The sequence below is a fragment of the Poecilia latipinna genome, unplaced genomic scaffold, assembly GCF_001443285.1.
Source record: "Poecilia latipinna isolate Pla-1442-1.1 unplaced genomic scaffold, P_latipinna-1.0 Scaffold1386, whole genome shotgun sequence".
In the NCBI taxonomy this organism is placed as follows: Eukaryota; Metazoa; Chordata; class Actinopteri; order Cyprinodontiformes; family Poeciliidae; genus Poecilia; species Poecilia latipinna.
Genome location: NW_015114002.1, coordinates 70,008 through 89,105, shown reverse-complemented (window position 1 = coordinate 89,105; position 19,098 = coordinate 70,008). Strand labels below are relative to the sequence as shown.

At 40.8% G+C, this 19,098-nt stretch overlaps 2 protein-coding genes across 6 annotated transcripts in view; one reads left to right on the top strand and one right to left on the bottom strand.

The window, feature by feature from the left end:
• The window catches only part of nbr1a (NBR1 autophagy cargo receptor a), a 21,344-nt gene extending 5,182 nt beyond the window's left edge, over positions 1-16,162 (bottom strand). Inside the window, exons 1-21 of one of the 5 annotated variants that reach the window (XM_015056495.1) lie at positions 15,947-16,048; positions 15,547-15,609; positions 12,622-12,640; positions 12,518-12,540; positions 11,348-11,530; positions 11,112-11,189; positions 10,791-11,014; positions 10,220-10,339; positions 9,701-10,000; positions 9,142-9,301; positions 6,938-7,186; positions 4,691-4,810; positions 4,033-4,108; positions 3,837-3,947; positions 3,341-3,517; positions 3,063-3,233; positions 2,795-2,940; positions 2,062-2,492; positions 1,870-1,955; positions 1,415-1,502; positions 1,152-1,251 (exon numbers count right to left, since the gene is read on the bottom strand). In XM_015056495.1, the coding sequence (XP_014911981.1) occupies positions 1,152-1,251; positions 1,415-1,502; positions 1,870-1,955; positions 2,062-2,492; positions 2,795-2,940; positions 3,063-3,233; positions 3,341-3,517; positions 3,837-3,947; positions 4,033-4,108; positions 4,691-4,810; positions 6,938-7,186; positions 9,142-9,301; positions 9,701-10,000; positions 10,220-10,339; positions 10,791-11,014; positions 11,112-11,189; positions 11,348-11,530; positions 12,518-12,540; positions 12,622-12,640; positions 15,547-15,609; positions 15,947-16,048 (3,027 nt within the window). Of the gene's footprint in view, positions 1-1,151; positions 1,252-1,414; positions 1,503-1,869; positions 1,956-2,061; positions 2,493-2,794; positions 2,941-3,062; positions 3,234-3,340; positions 3,518-3,836; positions 3,948-4,032; positions 4,109-4,690; positions 4,811-6,937; positions 7,187-9,141; positions 9,302-9,700; positions 10,001-10,219; positions 10,340-10,790; positions 11,015-11,111; positions 11,190-11,347; positions 11,531-12,517; positions 12,541-12,621; positions 12,641-15,546; positions 15,610-15,946 lie in introns of all 5 variants that reach the window. The other 4 variants (XM_015056497.1, XM_015056498.1, XM_015056496.1 and 1 more) reach the window with 4 other exon arrangements.
• A 607-nt stretch (positions 16,163-16,769) lies between these two features.
• Positions 16,770-19,098, top strand: part of psme3 (proteasome activator subunit 3) — an 8,405-nt gene continuing 6,076 nt past the window's right edge. Inside the window, exons 1-3 of the mRNA XM_015056505.1 lie at positions 16,770-16,956; positions 17,853-17,885; positions 17,967-18,029. Of these exons, the coding sequence (XP_014911991.1) occupies positions 16,915-16,956; positions 17,853-17,885; positions 17,967-18,029 (138 nt within the window). The 5' untranslated portion in view covers positions 16,770-16,914. The remainder of the gene's footprint in view (positions 16,957-17,852; positions 17,886-17,966; positions 18,030-19,098) is intronic.

Genomic DNA, 19,098 nt, shown 5'->3' with positions numbered 1-19,098 from the left:
ATATATCTATATATATATATATATATATATGTATATATATATATATATATATATATATATATACATATAAAAACATAAAAAAAGAAAAATGATGTAAAGATGCCATCAGTTCAAGTCCTTGTGTATCATTGTAGCAATGTCAGAAGAAAATGCTGGAATCACCAGATTTGTCAGCTCTATTTGGAGCGAACTACTGTAAACTGACAAATCTTTAGGACAAACCTGCTTCTTTGTGGAGAAAAAAAAAAATGTTGCAACAGGTGCCCTTCAAAGTAAGAGCTTGATCACCGTTCTGCGCGGAAATGCACGCGGCTATGCAGACAGATTCTCCTCTGTGCGGCCCTGGCAAAGTCTTTTGGCTTTAAAGCCTTCGTCTTTTCACTAACCATAAACCAGATAAACAGGGATGGAGTTAAAGCTCTGCGCATTCTGACGCTTCTGGCTTCGCTGTCAAACCGTCAGACAGGTGAGCACGGATAAAATAACAGCTCAGATGTCTTTAAACTTCAAGAGTGAGGATTTTATTAGCTGATATGTCTAAACAGAATCAGGATACTACTCAAGATTAATCTTAGTATTTTCAAATAATTTTCTGCATAAATTTAACTCTTTTTTTTTCTGATAATAAAAAATTACAAAAAAAAAACAAAAAAAACAAAAAAAAACAAATATGTAGAATGTTTGGTCCAATCAGCACCTGTAGTTAAATTACAAATAAATTTAACTTGTGTTTATGAAACGTTTTTGCTTGAGTCAATAAATCACAATTACGTTTTTCAACAAATATAACTTTAATAAATATGTTTGTAATTTTATTCAACTATCAGTAAAATACGCTTCTGTTTTTCCAGTAACAGCAGTTCTGATTTGTTTGTTGTCACTTTTGCGTAAATACTGCGGCGCTGTGCCGTTTCCTGCTCATCGTCATACTGCTCACGCCTCATACCAGCCCATGCCTAACGTTAGGACGCTTGCAACTCAGCTATTCATTTCCAAATTCTTGAGTTTTTCTCGACTTGAATGAAACCGTTTTCATCTGCTTGTGCAAATAATCAATCAAACAAGCAAATTAATAATGTCTGGTAATGAAAAGCTCTCATGTTGGAAGTTCTGTATTTTAGGCTTATAGAGCAGACTTCTGAGTCATGTACCTGTATGGAACAGTTTGGTCCAGTGAAGAGAGCCTTATAAGCAGATGCGGCCACAGAAAGGGCCCCTTTGACAAGTCCCTCTGTGATGCCTCCTTGGCCCCTGGTGCAAACACAGTCACACTCACTGATTATACTAATTACCTCTCAGGTTAACAGACTAAATTCTGTTGCAGTGCAGCATGAAAGAAAGGAAAAAAAGAAAAAGAAAAGAGACTACAGCACAGAAATTGTAGCATAAGAAGTTTTACTCTGCTGTTTTGCACCTTGGCTGCAGCGCTTTGCCCGCTCTCGGATTGTACGCCTCAAAGGCACTGCATGCTGAGCCGGCTGATCTGGACAGACCGGATGATACTAGAAAAGGAAATGACAACCCACAAAAAAAACAACAAAAAAAAAAAAAACTGATTAGATGAGGAACATGAGTTTTTTTTTTTTTTGTCTTTGTTGAAGCAACAAATCCTGAAAACCTTCCGTGCTGCGTTAGTTCCTCTCTTCCTGCAGTGGTTATAATGCGTTTCCTGAGTTGCCTTAACTTCCTTCTAAAATTGCTAAGTCATGTAAACACAATGAGTCTAACCAGCAGACTGAGTGGCAATGGTAAAAGGTAAACTGTCTGGTTTTACAGTGATAAATATGCCACCTCTTAGTTTTATGTGCCAGCCTATGTAGTATATCTGCAGTCTGGTGAGATCCAGTCACCGTGATGGTTTAAACTCACCATTTAGGTGAACCCGTGGTTGTTGCGGCTCGTACGATTCGCAGGCCGGAGGACTGGGATCCCCAGCCAGATACAGCGCCTCCGATCTGAAACGTGGATAGAAACTTGACCACTCGAGGCGGTGCTGCGGTGTGGCAACCACCTTCCGTTTCAATAACAAGAGTTAGAGGCTCTTGAAAGCCCTGGTCTCACCTGGGCGAGTAGATGACCGGTGTGGGGTGCAGGGGCTGAGGCACGACAGGCGGCGGCACCACTTCAGGCGTGAGCGTCACGGCGTCGAGCGTTTGCGACGCGCACAGCATCTGGTTCACGCTGCTGTGGATGGGCGAGACGTGAAGGGGCCAGGTGTTGCCCAGCGACTCCTCCACGGCGATGGTCTCTTCTTCCTTCCTCTCCATCAGCGGCGCCTCCCTGCACGGCTCAAAGTTGCAGGGCTCGTCCTTTTCCTGCTCTTGGTCCGGGTCGGTCGAAGAGGCCGCGGTGGCGCTCGCGGCGGCGGTGTCGGGCTGCGACATGGCGGAGCTGTACATGGACTCGCCCAGGGGCCGGCTGGTGTCGAAGCAGTCTGGGAGGACGATGATGTAGTCGTCGCTGGAGGAGACGGAGGACGTCTGGCTGCTGACCTGAACCAGGAGACCAAAAAAGGCTTTTAGGCTCCGAATAGGTGCTGAAAAATGACGGGTTGTGGAAGCGTCTGTTTTTTTTCTGGTTGAGACACGTATTAATGAAGTGCTTTTATGGGGAAATGCTACAAAAAATATATTTACTGACCCTAACAGTTCATAGTTCGCATTGGATTTTGTTTGGGGACATTTTATGGTTACTACTTTGTGTTGCAGATTACTCACCTAAAATTCTAAAAAAGTATAGCAAAGTATGTGTCTGATAAAATGTGTAAACATTGAAAGCATGTTTATAACATCACCTCATCCCAGTCTTCTCTGGTTCTGCCTTCTTCTTTCTCGCAATTCTTCTCCTTCATGTTTTGCATAGTGTGCAAAACCTCTTTGTCTTCGTTATCTTGATGTGAGCTGATATTAAGGTTTACATTTTCGGCTCCGAACTCAGGATCTACCAAGTGGGGGGGAGGGAGGAAAAAAATGACCAAAATAAACATCCTGGCTCAAGAAGGTCCAGCTATAAAATAAAGGAAGATTACATGTGTTGTTTGTTTGTTTGTTTTTTCCACTCACCCGGCCTTGAGTCGTCCTCTCCCTGGGTCAGTTGGTTGAAGACGGTATTTACAGGCGGCGCTATACTCTGGATTCTGTCGGCATTCATCTCCTCCTGCTTAACTTTCGCCTTCTGCTTCTCCTCCACCCCGACTCCCCTCTCAAAGCCAAAGCCGGGCCCCCGGGTAACAACTGCAAGGGTTGGAAACAATGTTCAACAGAGAGAGAGAGAGAGATTAAAACACAGAATCTCCCTCTCTGGCGTTAAACTCCAAGAGGAGCCGATTGCAGCGGCTCACCCTGCGGTTTGAGGCTGCTGTGCTTGGCTCGGCGCAGGGGCCTGTGGTCCGGGGCCTCCTCCAGCGTGAGGGAGCGGATCACCGTCTCGCAGAGGAACTGAGCTCCACTGATCTCCTCCTCCTTCTCCTCGTCTTGCGCTACGGGCTCCAACACGTCTTTGGGCCTCAGTTTGACTCCTTACGGAAAAAAATTATAAAGGACGAAACAGTTTTAGGATCTGTTCTGAGTTTTTTCTTGTTCTAGAATATTTGTTGAGCGAGAAGAAGGGATACGGGTTGTTCTTTCTATTTCAGAGGAATATACACAGGGATTAGCAACTAAAGGTTCTAATTGCAGGCCTTGAAAGAAACTTTCTATTATTTGACTGAATAACCAAATCAATTTCCAGAATAACTTAAAAAAAATGTCTTTGAACATAAACACCTGTTTGTGTTTAAAATGTTTAAGTTTCCCAATTAGACAACTCTAAAGAGTCAGCAACAGAAAATGGCTCACCGAAGAGTTTGCGGACTCCTGTGGTCTCCGACTCGTCCTTCGTCTGTGAAGTCATCGTCCTTTCCAACAAAGATGAATCATTGGGGAGGGGAGAGATGCAGGGAGTCAAAGCTGGAACAAAAACAGAGAGAGAGAGAAAAAAAAAATAAAATATATATTCCAGTTCAGGGCTGAGTTTTTCAGCACTTTGACTCACCAACGGGAGTGTTGTTGGGGACTTTTTCCAACTCTTGCACAATATTTATGTCCAGCAACTCAAATGAAAGCAGATCCTAAAAAATAAAAAAAAAGTAAACAGAACAATGAAAATTCAAATTACTGTGGTGTAGTAACAGATGATGAACATTCAAGCCAGCTGCCATGAGACCCTCTGTGGGTTAGATCCCCTTTACTTCTCAGGATTCATCTGATTTCGGAGTTTACTATGATGACGTTTAAGTCACTGTCCTAATTTAATCAGCTGTTTGATAAACTGGACGACTTCTACTACGGCTATGAGGAGAACAGGAAAAAAAAGTACTAGAAAACCTGTTTTAAGGAGACCAAAACGAGAAAATTTGCAGTGAAAAATCAACATAATGGTTTTATTTTTACTACATGGGTACTAAAGTAAGAGTATTAATGCATCATTGTCTCATTGTCATGAAAACACAGACCAAAGATTTGACTGTTAATATGAATATATTCACGTTTGTGTAAAAGTTCACACAAGCAGTGGCAACAAAAAGAAAGAAAAGCATAAACTTCTGATACTTTTCTGTACACTGAACTGCGGCTACCATTCTTATTTCCGTTTGATCAACGCGCGACTTGAAAATGACGTGACAGAAAACGGCTTCGCGTTGCGCGAGCACCTGTGCGGTCAGCAGGTCGACCGATGGGAAGTAGAAGTCTTCTTGGGGGAGGTCTGCAGCGAAGGCAGGGCCACTCTCCTTGGGTGTCGCCTCCTTCTCCGCCGGTTTCACCTCCTCCTTCTGAAGCACAAACAGGATGGCCTGTCAGTGTACCAACCCTCACCATAACAACCATGTTAAATCTTCATGGACATTTCCGATTGTTTTTATAGTAATAAAAAAAAAATTCCTGTTCATTCTATCCCTAACAAATGATCCTTTTTCTTTTCTTTTATTGTTTTTTTTTGTTTTGTTTTTATGGGACACAAAAGTTGTAATATAAAGAATAAAAGGACACAACAACTTTGCTAAAGTGCTGAGTCGGTCCTAATTTTTTCTGCATTTCCCTTCAAAGCAGCCAAGTTTATTTTTTTTTTATTTTTTTAAGTTTTGATGCAACACTTCTCCAAGCTTTCTGAAGGACTTAAATAATTTTACTTCTGGACTTTGGCTGATTTTGTTTTACACATTTTCAGCTCAGTATGTGATTTTATTTTATTGGTTAAGCAACTTCAACTTAAATCTATGAATCATTCAAGAACAGAAATAACCAAAGACTCAGAGGAATAACCAGTGTTGAGTTTTTACTGGATAACGGCTAATTTAGGCCCCCATTTCACCAAATTTCAAATTCCTGCGTGAAGGCGATTGAGCGGCTACTGTATCTACTCACCAAATTGTTTTTTTTTTTTTGTGTGGTTTTTTTTGCCACTGTTTCCAAGGCCATATCACAATGCTACTGCTAAAGGGACAACCTTCTCTGCACTAGGATATTATCCTCACAATCTGTGGATATTCCGTATGTATAAAAGAGGTTTCTGCACCTCCACCATCAGTTTTAGCCATACTGTGGGGGAGGAAACAGTCAGCTTATCAGCGGGGTATCAAAGGATGCAGGGGATTGGGCTAGTGCCGTAGTAAGACGAGGGCATGCACACAAAAGTCTCACTCATCAATATGAGCTGATCACACCAAAGATCTGAATCCTTTGTTTTTATGGCGTTCCATGGTCACCCAGCAGAACTGTTGGCAGCCATTTTGATGGAGAGCTCATGGGCCTGAGGATGCCTGCCATCCATCCATCCACCCACCCACCCATCCATCCATCCATCCATCCATCCATCCACCCACCCATCCTCCACCAGGAGACTGAGCTTCTCACCATATCTCTAACCAGACGCTCTGCAGGGGAACCCTTTATCACCTGCCTGTATCCGCGATCTCAATATTTTGTTCACTACCCAAAGCTTTTGACTATAGATGAGGGTGGAAACGTAGATCGGCATGTAGATCTTTGGGCTCAGCTCTCTTTTCACCACACCAGACCAGTCTCATGTATCCAGGTGCTGCTGCTTCCAGTCTTCTCCTTTTGTGCGAGTTCAACGCAATCTCTGAACCCTGACACTCCATCAAACACAATGTGGAGCACACTGCCTGCCAAACTCCAGTCCTCAAGACCTAATGTCCAGTAACTTTTAGATGCATCAACTGCTCCAACACACCTGAATAACATCAATGGATCGTCACCAAGACTTTGCCAAACTTGATGCCATGCTGAAGGGGTAATTCAGTTATTTGACTTGGCTGTGTTGAAGCAAGGACACATCTAAAAGTTGCAGGGCATCAGCTCCAAAGAACTGCATATGGAGACTCCTGATCTAGACCTGCCAAAACTGTCGATGTTCTCGGTCAACTTTAACGTCACGGTGCGATCCAAGTCCGGTGTGAAGTAAAGAATCATCTTATAAATTAATAGTTGGGCATTTTGTTTCTATCAGTGACTCATCATTTTCTTAGTAAAATCTATTGAATAGTTTTTGGTATTAAAATGAGTATTGAAGGACCTACAGGGTGATTACCAAAGCACAATTAGCTTAAAAGTATACAGCAGATGGTTTGCTAAAGGATTCTCTGTCAAGTCTTAGATGGATTTCTCCATCCACTTGCTTAAAACAAGACTTTCAAATACAGTTGATCTGAGGTAAGACAGTTGGTTGTTCTTTGGTGTTTTTTGGGGCAGGTGGAAGGCTGAGGCACTTCAGAATGCTTGGAGAGCTGCCATTTCAAATCAACCATAGGACATAGGACTATCATAGGACAGTCGGGCTCCTTGGTACGAAAACATGAAGACATTATGGGTGATTTCATCTAAATATCTATGTAACCAGATTATTGCAAGTAGGTGATGTCGCTGCGTGTGAGACTTGCCAATCGCTTGCTTTGGTGCCCGAGCCCGTTGCGGCCGCTGCCAGAGTCGACCACAATGCTGCACCAGACCCGCGGGCCGAACTGACAGCCGCAGTGCGCCAGCCGCCAGTGGGAGGTGTACATCCCCTCCATGACGGGAGCCACAAAGGCCACACTGACCACGCCCACTTGTCCCGGAAGCAGAAGGGGCACTGGAACCTCCCTCCTCTCCTCCGACGCCAAGCCGAGGTTTCCCCACATGAACACTAGCTGCGTGCACGCACACACACATACACAGGACACAAAAAATAGGAATACACATGCGAAAAAGCACAAAGACAAAGAGCATGCAAACCAGAGTAAACACAACAGAAAATAAAATAAATAAATAAATAGTCATGCGTTCATACTGAGGGGGGCAACACTCATTTTACATCCAGACAAAGACTTAGAAACTTGAACCACAACATAAACTTAACTGGATTAAATAAGAAACAACACTGGATAAACACAGGTGCCTCTAAATAAATTTAAATGTCTTTGAAAAGTTACATTTTTTTTTCAGTGTTTCCGTTCAAGAAAAGAAACTCATATTAAACAGATCTATTCCACAGAGAATGACATAGCTCTAAGTTTTATTTTAGTTTGGATAACTATGGCTCGCAGCTAATGAAAAGACAACGTTCATGTAGCTACTACTCACATAAACAGATTAGCTGGCTGTTCATGGATTGCGATATGAAAAGTCGGATGGATGGGAAAAGTGTGATAGAAAAATAAAACAAAACAAAAAAAAAACAGTTGAGATGATTGGGAGAGAATCGCAAGTAGTGGACTGTGACTGGAGTCAGAGCTTCAAAAGCCACTACACACTAATGTATTCAGAACATAGGCTACAACTCTCCCATTCCTTGTGTTAACCCTGAACCAGAGACAAGGTCATGAGGTGTCTCACCTGGGCTAAAGAGAAAAGAGGCTTGGCTGTTGCACAGTGGTCCAAAAATCATCTGTTCAGAAGAAAGCTGCATTTTATTCAGACATCATGGTCCAAGAATCTGGAGTAAGATTAGACAGGGACAGAATCCAAGTTGCTTCTTGATGATTTAGGATGCCTCTGTCATTCTCTGCCGTTGGTCCTGTGGTCCTCCGTCATCTACCGGGATATTTCATGCTTCCCTCTGCTGACAAGCTGTATTGAGATGCTGATTTTTAGTCCAGTAAGGACTTGGTACCTGCCCACACAGCGAAACGTACCAACACCCGCTTTAGTGATAATGGCGTTTATGTGTTTGGCCTAAACCTCAGAGAATCCATAGAGTATTGTTAAGCATAGGCTTGCATGAAATTAGAAACTCATGCAACGGTAACGGACTGCAGTGACGGTATCCGTAGTGATAAATCCACATTTTTCCACAATCTTCTCTTCTTCAACTTCCGGTGCGTCCATCCTAGGTGATGCAATCGGTGGATCTACACTGCACCTGCTGCGGCGAGGCTTCGTCCGACAAGCCGAATATCTTGTTACCATCCCAAACTGTGAATTCATGATACTTGGAATATGTCAGAAAGTAATTAGTCCATCCCCAGCATGTCGGTGCGGTGTTGGTACCGATGTTTACGATGCTGATATGCTGTGCTGCTTTAGCCAAGAGGAAAACGAGAGACACCGAACCCAACAACGCAGATGAGCTGCAGCAAAGAAACCTGGGATTCCTTGAACACCTCAGCAGAGCCACAGGCTGAACGCCTCCATGCCATGCTGCATTGATGCACTGATCCATGCAACGGATGCTCCGCCGAGTATTGCGTGCATACACTCTACAGTACATGAACATACTTTGTAGAAGGTCCACATTTCTTTATTTAAAAAAAAAAAAAAAAAAAAAAAAAAAGATTTTCTAACTGAATTTTGAGCTTTCATTAGCTGTAAGCCATACTCATCTCATTTTACAAAAATAAAACATTCAAAAAGTATCACTCTGTGTGTAATAAATATATTTGATATACATTTTTTTTTCTCTCTCTAAAAACTGAATTACTGAAACAAATGCAATTTCGGAAGATATTCAAATTTACTGAGATGCACCTGTAAGCTTGGAAGATTTTAGTAAATCAAGAGAAGGAAACGAGTTAAGAGGAGAATAAAAGTAGTAAAGTGGGAGGTGTGGAGGGCATAGAGATAGAGGGAGAGTGGAGCCTGGCCTCTCGATGAGTGGGAGGGGTACCTTGGTCTCTGAAGTCCAGCTGATTGTGCCCGAGTTCTTCATCTTCCAGTATTTGATGAACTTGGTACCAGGCTCCAGACGGGTGTTATCAGGCAGATTTTCATCCAGAAACAAGGCAGCCATAGTGGGCACCAAGGACGTGTGCGAGACCCCGGGACCCCTAGTTTCAAGTGTACAGAGCATTGTTGAAAAAAAGCCCTGGTTTCTCTATAACACGCATCTCTTTTTGTTTCTCTACGAATCAAAAAAAAGCAGGGCCCCAGATTTTTTTTTTTTTTTTTTTTTTTTTGCAGCCCAAAAGCAAATTTTTTTTTTTTTTTTTTTTTTTTTTTTTTTCTAGAAAATCTATGAAGCAGCAGCAACAGTTTTCACATTGAGGTAGTTCCAACATTTGCCACCACCCCAGAGCAGCCAGCGAAAACACTCATACAGACTAGATTACAAAGATGGCATATTTTTGATTTCTTTTTCTTGGAAAAAAAAAAAAAAAGACTTTTTGCATCCATGCTGGGCTAGAGGTACCCAGCACTGTCGGACGCCCTTCCAAGGTGGCGCTTACTCTGGACTGGAGGCCTGGGGGTCGGGGACCGGGGCTGGGATGTGACCTGGGTCTGTGGCGGGACCTGAGGCTGATTCTGAGGCAGCGGGAGGAGGCAGCGCCGGGAACTGGGTGGATGTGGACGCCATGTTTGCCAGGCTGGCTCTGTCTGAGGTAGGGGGTCCGCTCCACTGCATCCCCCTCTTCTCCAGCCTCAGTTTCTTCTTGATTTCCTTCACCTCTGCTTTCAGCTGCCTTCTTTCAGCTTTGAGGCGCTGTCTCTCGGCCTTGCGCACAGTCCTGTCTCCTCGCCTTGGGAACCTGGTTTAAAATGTCATCAGGAACACCTATTTGTTGACTATCAAAAGTTTACTTTCCAAAATAAAATAAAAATAAAAAAAAAAAAAAAAAACAAAACACATTTTTTTTGCCTTGTCTTCACCTTTAATAATGTAGATGCTACAGCAAGAACTAGCACTCTCTTTCAAATCTACGTCAAGAAAGTAGTAGCTGGACGAGCCTCAGTTTTTAAAGGTTTACCTAAACTCTCCCGACATTCCATGCTCGGGGATGGAGAGAGGCGTCTTGGTTCTCACCAGGCTGTGGCTCGGATCGTGGCTGTGTCTGCACATCTCACACAGGATGCAGGATGGGCACACACTGGCAAGGAAACAGCGCCAAAAATAAATAAATAAATAAATAAATAAAAATCACTCAAAAAAGTGTGAAAGGAATTCATGGATAGGGGTGAATTTTAACAATTACGTAAAGAAGAGAACACTAACGCGTGACGTCAGTTGTTAGGTTTACATTGTCACATAGCGCAGTGTTGGTTTGGAGAAATTTATTTCCTCTTATTCAAAAACTTTTTTTTTTTTTTTTTAATTGATCAAGTTATTTTTTGACTGATTTAACTTTTTCTGATGATCTGAAACATTTCAGGATAACAACAAAGAAGAAACCTACAAAACTCCTTTTCCAGCACTGGAACTACTTTCATCAATTACCTTGAAAATCCCCTTGCAGGAATCAAATTCACCCTTCAGAACTTATTTTTGACAGCGTAGACATATCAATCCGCTACACCCGACCGCCCCACCCTAATGCCTACCTGCATTTGTAAGCCCCCTCAGAGGTGAGCTTGTTGCAGGTGCTGCAGTTTGGGGTGTACCCTAGCGATCCGTTAGAGGTGGAGGGGCCCGGTCGGGGCCCTATAGGTCCTTCAATGGCCCCACAGTCCTCTTGGAGCCCGTCGGAGGATTTGTGAGTGCAACACTGGCCGGAGAAGTCGTTGCACATCCGTTCCACCACCTCCTTTACGACTTCGTCCTTAAACTAAGACCCAAGAAAATAAAGTTTTAATTGTCTGAGGGAAAAGTTTTGCACAATTTTTTGGGGGGTTTTTTTATTTTCCCCAATCGGTAATGCTAACCTTCTCCATGTACGATCTGAACCACATAGGAGGAGGATCATCGTCAGGTTTATTCCCCTTGTTTTCTTTTACTGCTACCTGTAAGCAGAAACATAATCACATCTTAAACGTTAGATAAGAGATAGTAAAAGACAGAGATGAAGTCATTTTCACTGACTCATCCTTGTTGCATAAAGTCAGCAGATTATAACCAACAAAGAAAAATGAGTAAGACGACGGAAGATGGGTTTTCTTACGCTTTCTCGCTCTGGGGTGATCTGAGTGCCTTTGTCCACGGATTTAACTCTTGACGGGTACGGCGGAGCAGGTCGGAGGTCTCCTTTAAGCTCCTTCACCTCCGCCTTCAGAGGACCGCCGCATGCCTGACCCTTCATCTTGTACACATTCATGTGCAGCTGGTTCCCCTGCTTCTCTGCACTCTGAGAGGGACAGCAATGGACAGCAAACAATAAATTGAAGGCAAGAATGACAACATATGCAAAGAGAAAGTTTTTGCAGTAAAACACATCTAAGCTGCTTTTATTGTGCTGTTATAATAAAAGAAGCGCACACTTAAATGTTCACACCCTTTGAACCTTTTACATTTGGTGACTTTACATATAAAAAATTCTACCACCGTGTATTTTATCTTGTGGTGAAGAACTGTGAAGTTTAATGAAAAGGATAGCAAGTTGTGTAGTCCACAAATCTGGCATTAATGGGAAAGTTGGAGGGAGGGAGTCCATATGAAGGCCAGTCTGCAGTTTGCAACAAGCCATGTGGTGGACAAGGCAAACATGTGGAAGAAAATCCTCTGATCGGTGAGAACTTTTGTTTGGCCTACATGCAAAAAAAATGTGCAATCTTTCAGTAGATAGAAAAAAAAATTGACAGTCTGAGAGCTACAAAACAAGGATTCAGATGAAAGCACATGCTTGGGTTGGAAAGTCCAGACCTAAATCCAATTAAGAGTCTGTGACAAAGACCCTTCATGAAATCTGGCTGAGCTTGAGCCATTTGGAAAAGAAGAATGTGAAAGGATTTCAATATGTAGATATGAAAAAGCTCAGAGGAGTGTACCTCAAAAGACTTGCAACTGTAACCCTTAACCAAAGGTGATTCAACAAAACATTGACTCAGAACACAAATGCTTGCCTCAATTTCATTTTCAGATTTTTATAAGCAAACAATCTTGATGATGCTTTTTGCTCCTTTCACTTTCTAATTATGCACAGCCTCCAGTTGGTCTATCGCTTGAAATCTAGATGAAATACGTAGAAACCCAAGAGACTTAAAACGTTCAAAGGGGATGTATGTCTTTGCAGCGTGCTGTGCCTCTTTTATCACATAATTACAGAATAACAGAGAAAACATTGTAGTGCTACTCAGCCAATAGTTTCCAAGAATATCCAGCAGCGCTACAATACCTTGATTGCTTCTTCGTATTCATCTGCAAAACAAAAACATTGTGTATTATCAACGCGTTACTCGAGTGCCATGACGGAAAACCATCAGTGATTATTATTCTTACCTTGACTGTTTATGCAGATCTGAAAGAAAACATACATAGGGTCAGAATTAAATAAGTCGCTAACTTTCATTATTGTCAAAAACAAATACGCCATTAACCACAGTTGGCAGTTCTTAGCCATATGCAAAGCAACCAGGCTGAGATTCGGTTCCTCAAAGACCAAGGTCGTGGTCCTCAACTAGAAAACATCGGACTACTCTGTCAGACTCCGGACTCACTGGAGAGACTATAAATAACTTTTAGCCTGAGAACACATTGGGATTGCCCAGAATAAGCTGGACAGTATTTAACTGGACCTGGACCACCTACTATTGTGACCCAATCTCAGCTAAATTGAAAACAATGGATGAGTTGAACTGCCTTATATATTTTTGACAGTGTCTGGAACATTCCTTAGAGATTTTGGTGCTTTGGCAAACAAACAGTTGGAAGCAGATTTTACATCTATGATGTAAATCTTCTGAATTTGGTGGAATATGTTGGATTGAGATATGGGGACTGGGGAGGCCACTGGGGTACAGCGAGTTTATTGTCATGAGGGACATGGCCCACAACGACATAGACCAAGTAGGTTGTACTATTTGAGTAAAGGTCTGTTGGTAATAATGGGTTCAAACTATGCCAAGAAAACATCTCCCACCCCACCAGCAGCAACAGCATCCCGAAACACCAACACAAGGCAGGACGGACTCAAGCTTTCACGTTGTTTATTCTAAATTCTGGGTCTATGATCTGAATGTTGCAGCTGAAATAAAAACTCATCAGATCAGGAAACATTCTTATCTTAGGACCCATTATTTGCCAGTCATGTGGTGAATCTGTGTGAACTGCGTGCCTCCATTTTGTATCAACTAGATTTGGGCCAGTCTCAAAGTATAACTAGAGTTTAAAACGTTGCTCCATTAAAATGGCAAATTTTGCTGTTCCCAAAGTTTTCAGAACTTTAAAACTTTGTATATTTACTTAAAGATATATTGTGGCAATCACAGCACATCTCATGCCCAGTACCCATGTTTTAACATTTGGTCCTTTCATTTTGTTTTGCTTATCCTTTTTATTTCACTTAGATGTTGATTTAGATTTATTAAAGGCATAAACATGCATGTAATTGTTTGAATTACATGCATATTATTACTACAATATTATTTTCTGAAAACTTAATTTTAAATCCCATTTCCAATTACTGGGCTTCTGATCCCCATTGAAGATCAGTCGACTTCAATGAGACATTACTTTGACCCAACTCCATTATGTATTGGATTCACCTAACCACTGTTCATGTCAGTAGACCACAAGCAGATTGCAGAAAATGTTCTTTTCTGCCCCTTTAATTGGTTTTTGGCACTTGTAGTTTTTATTCACAATTAAGACAGTAAGGGGGCAGAGAGAGAAGAGTAGGACACCTGCAGGAAAGGCCTCGAGGTCAGGAATCAAACCCAGGATGGGTGCGTCAAGAACTATAGTTTCTGTATATAAGGCTAGCACTTAAACATTACACATACACCTAGCGGTCATTTTCAAAATTTCCCCACAGACTATTTAAAGTGAGCTATTTGCAGCCACATGACTTTAGTTAGAAATCACTAAATGAAGTCACCGTTTGTCTTTCTCGAGAACTTATTTAATTAACATCAGTGGCTTGGCATTACACCCCAAATAGTTCAGAATGTTTTTTTTTTGTTGTTGTTTTTTTTGTCATTTTAAACAAGCTGGTCTAATGCTGGTGCGCTGCCATGGACAAGACAAGCATAAAACAAACAAACTGTTCCTGATATGACGTAAGGAGGACATGGGTGGGGCAGAGTCACATGCTGCAGGCTGAACTATGAACTGTACCATCACTGGGCAGGAATGGGGTTTAATATTATTGTCTTGGCTTCATTTTTGTGTATTTCTTTTTTTGTCTGGTGGTCTGATCAATCATTATTCACCCTTTGTCTCAATGTGACATCAGTTTGTTGAGTAATTAACATGTAATTGTACCTGCTCTGAACTTGGTTTGGTTACTTTGGTGTCTTATCCACGCAGTCATTTGTAATTTCTACCATTGCTTTAACATTTGTTGGCAGAAATAAAACAACAAAAAAACAACAACAACAACAATCTGAAAACATCAAACCGCCAAAATGTTAATGTCTTCTAACAGGGTTTCATGTGATAGACCAAGAACAAGTTGTATGTAATTGTGGAACTGAATTAAAATAATACACAGTTATAATACATTTCCTAATTAAAATGCATTTTAACCATTTATCTTCTGAGCTCATCTAATTAGTAAGTAGAGTCCACCTGTACATAAATTAATCTCGTTATCAGCACAGCTTTGTGAAGGCCTCAGGGGTGAACAAACATGTAAAGATCAAAGAACACAGCAGACATGGTGACTCTGGAGGAGCTGCAGACATCCTCAACTCATGTGAAGAATCCATTAACAGGACAGCTATTAGTAATGCACTCCACACTCCACAAGCCATGTAGGGCAAACATGAAATGTTGTGCAAGTAAATAATGGGCAGCAGCTTCTGTTAAAATCCATAAGACAAAAATAAATAAATTCTACATCTATTGTATAATTACATAATGCTTCTTTGTGTTGGCCTACTCCATAAAACCCAATGAAATACATTAAATGTTGTATTTGTAAAACAACACGAAGAAAAAAATATTAAGGGGCTTCAATACGTTTGGCATAATTTACATACGCGTCTCTGGTCAGCATGGGTATCATATTCTCCAGTGAGTGTATTTAAAATTTGAAAATCAACAATTTACTCACGTCATAATGGCTTTAAATACGTAAAAATATATCATAAAATAGAAAAATATATAATATTTTTTCTTTATCTATGTGTTAATGTTATTGTTTATGTTATCGATCGAATACTTCCTGGTAAGGGCGCCATGTTTACATATAGAGAGTCTTACCTCTTCATTATCTTCATCAAAGTACTTAACTTGAAAGTGGTTGATCCCAAATGACGCTTTGATCTGAAATGTAATGTGAAGGAGTCATTATTCAACCCACAGAAAACAATGTCTTTAAAAAAAAAATCAGCTATTCACACACACGTACAACAAACCCTCAATAATAGACATTTCAGGCTGAGAAATATTACACATCGACAGCTGGAAAATGGATGTAGGAACAAAAGCTTTATTCTCAAAACAAGCTAAGCACATTCTCATTTAAAATGACCAACTCTGCACATATCTTGTTGACCGAATCGACCGTCCTTCAGGTGATCTGCTGTTTACGTGTCTGCTAGGCCATTTCTGGGCCTGCTCTTCCCCAAACTGCGCCAGCTTTTTTCCTCCAGCAGCTTACCCAGGCTTCCACGGACTCCCACTCCAATTTGTCCACATCCTGAGCCAGGAATCTCTTCACATTCCCGCGAAAATTGACTTTAATCGTGACCGGGAGCCCCATGACGGCCGTCTAAAGCGTATTTAATGACTTTCATTTGAGGTGACGTCGGCCTGCTTGATCCCTTCTGCCCTCGACTGTCTTCTCTTGTTTACATCGTCAACTGCGTCACGAGTAGACGGTGACGACACTGCCGTCTCTTCTTCTGTAAATTAGTTTACATTTACCGCCGCCTGGTGGACTGGAGTATGTAAAAACAAAAAATGAAATAAAGCTGTAGTAGAATACAACAGAATGTATTGTCATTTATGCAAATATATTGTTGTACAAGCACATTGGAGTTATTTTTGCGTTTCTCCAACTCAAGAATAGTACAAGTTTAAAATAGAGAATTAATACATGTACAATAAAATGGACACAAAAAGAAAACCAACATCCATTCAAGAAATAAATTAAAGTTTACAATCTAAAGGTTTTTCATATCAAGAATTTGTTTTGGTTACAAGAGGGCGGTAAAGTTTTTCTATTTATTTATTTTATTATTATTACCGATACTTAAAAAAGAGAGAGATTTTTTTTTCCAATACAGAAATGAAAGTAAAATAATGAAAAATTATGATACAGCATCACTCACCAATAATTCTGATTGGTGATAGTAGATGCAGAATTGTTCAAAGTTTAACCTTAACTTAACCAGCCGAGTAATTAAGAACAAATAAAGACATGGGGGGCTTGGGAATATGACACCCTGTCGTTCATAGTTATCCTGGTAGGGGGCGACATCCACACTGAGATGGGTTTGTAATGCGCCGATAAACCCAAAGAGAAAGAGACAAAGAGTGTGGCTGAAAAGTAAAAGAAGCCACACATTTAGCAAGAGAATTTGATGCCAGTGGGACAATCTTTACTCTCTTGTTTGATCACAGAAGATGTCTTCACTCCTCAAGGTGGACAGTGAAATTAAAACCAAGGTGAGATTCAAACCTCGTCGGAAGTCCCGTCAATAGCTCTTCGACGTGTTATCGGTGTTCAGTAGCGTCATGTTAGCCGCGCTGGGTTCATAATGTGTGCTGCTAGGTTGATAGCAGATAACGGCGGCCAGCCGGCGTGTTTCCGTCCCGCTGTAATCCACTCGTGGAAGCGATTAAACAGGTTCTGGTCGACTTTGACGGTAATATCCCGGTAAAATGAGGCGTGAGTTCCTTTGTAGTGCATTATGTACGAGTTAGACGCAGCAGGGAGAGCACATGCGCTTAAGGAGGCCTCGGCTGGGCTAAGTGAACGAGCCATAGTTATACCGGTGTTCACCGGCTTTGACTTCATTTAAGCAGATGTTTCCCTTTTGTTCAGGCCCCATAATAGAGGAAGCTGTGAATTTCTTGTTTATGAAGTTAATTAATATTTTCTACAAAACGGTGATATTTCCACATAAAATAATGAATAGGTTGCTTAGAAAAACTCCCAAAATATTTTTTTTTGATGAACCTTACCTTTTGTTAATTTATAAAATCTACAATCTAATTGGTAAAATCAATTAAATTTTACCAATTGGATTGTATATTTTGCTGGCAATTTTTGACAACCCATATTGTAAACCCCCTGACTTGACGTTTTCACTCTTTTATAAATTTCCACAAATTTAGTAAAATTCTGCAGGAGATGGAACCGAAATAAAGAGAGAACTTGTTTCCCAGACCTCCCTTAAAAAAAAAAAAACGGCAGTGATGAGACTCGTTTAAGTAGCTAGTGACTCTGTCTGATCAGAACAGACGCTAACCTGGTCAAATATTTTTGCATTCTATTACCATTCTTGCAAGGTTCAATAAAATGCAGTTTCAGTGTTGATCTCCAATCCTGTTGTTTGCAGGTTGATGCTTTCAGGGAACGTATCACTTCAGAAGTAAGTGTCTTGTTCTGATAGTCCCATGTACAGTGTCCAGTTTTAAAAGGATTTTCCTCTAAAAATGTTTCCTTCTTCTAGGCAGAGGACTTAGTTGCGAATTTTTTCCCCAAGAAGTTACTGGAACTTGATCACTTCCTCAAGGTGAGTCGGTGTTATTTTTTATTTTTTTTGTTTTTATTTTTGTAGAAGGATTTACACCATAATTTTACCTCATTAACTTTAACGTTTAGCACCAACAAAAGCTATTTAAAACAGTAGGAAGTTTTCATGCAAAATAAAGGTGAAGTTGTTGGGGGTGGAGGAGGGCTTTCCAGGAAGATGACGGTAAACATTTTTTTGCCGATTTCATACTTAATTACTGGTTATAATGAAAGCCTTTGCAAACTTAACATTTATTAGATCATCTCCATTTATGTGCAAAGTGTCTCCAAAAATCCATATTCTAAATCACATAAAATTAATTTAGGAAGATGCATTTTTTTTTTTTTTTTTTTTTTGGTCATGTGATAAACAAATGCCTTATCAGGGTGAAAATTGGTGAAAAAACACAAGTTTTGGGAGTCGGAATGTTGCTGTGCTTTTGACCACCCAGCCAGCAGAAACGAGCCCAGAACACAACACTCCACTAAAGGAGGAGTTCCACTTATCAGCCTGGAGCAGGGTGAAGTGTTGGCAATGTGCCATCCATTGATCTGGAGAAAAGGGAATTAACCTTCAATTAAAAAAATTAAAAAAAGCTAAGCGTTTCACCTCTTTTGAGACAAAATAATTAGAATACTTTGCTTTATTTGTAAAGAAGCTGCTTAAATGACTCGAGTGGAAACAGTAATATTACCCCAGTTTCCTTTGTGACTCCTATTAATTGTACATGAATTGTTGCGTAGTGTTGAGCGTAATACATAAATGGCCTCCTGGCTTGCAGAATTTTCATGAAATTTGTGCCCACTGGGTACTGTGCTGGGTTATAGAAAAATGATAATTTATTGTAATTTGAGATGAATGTGATATGATCCCTGGTGTCTTCTTTTTTCTTTTAAAATAACCAACAAAGTACCTATATGAACACAAACTAAAAAATTAAATTAAGAGAACAAATCTTATCACTGATTATAACTCTGTTGGCATGATTCCCCCCCCCCCCCAAAAAAAAAAAAAAAAAAAAAACCCCAATTTTTTTCCAAAACACATTTTGAAAATCTTTTTTTTTTTT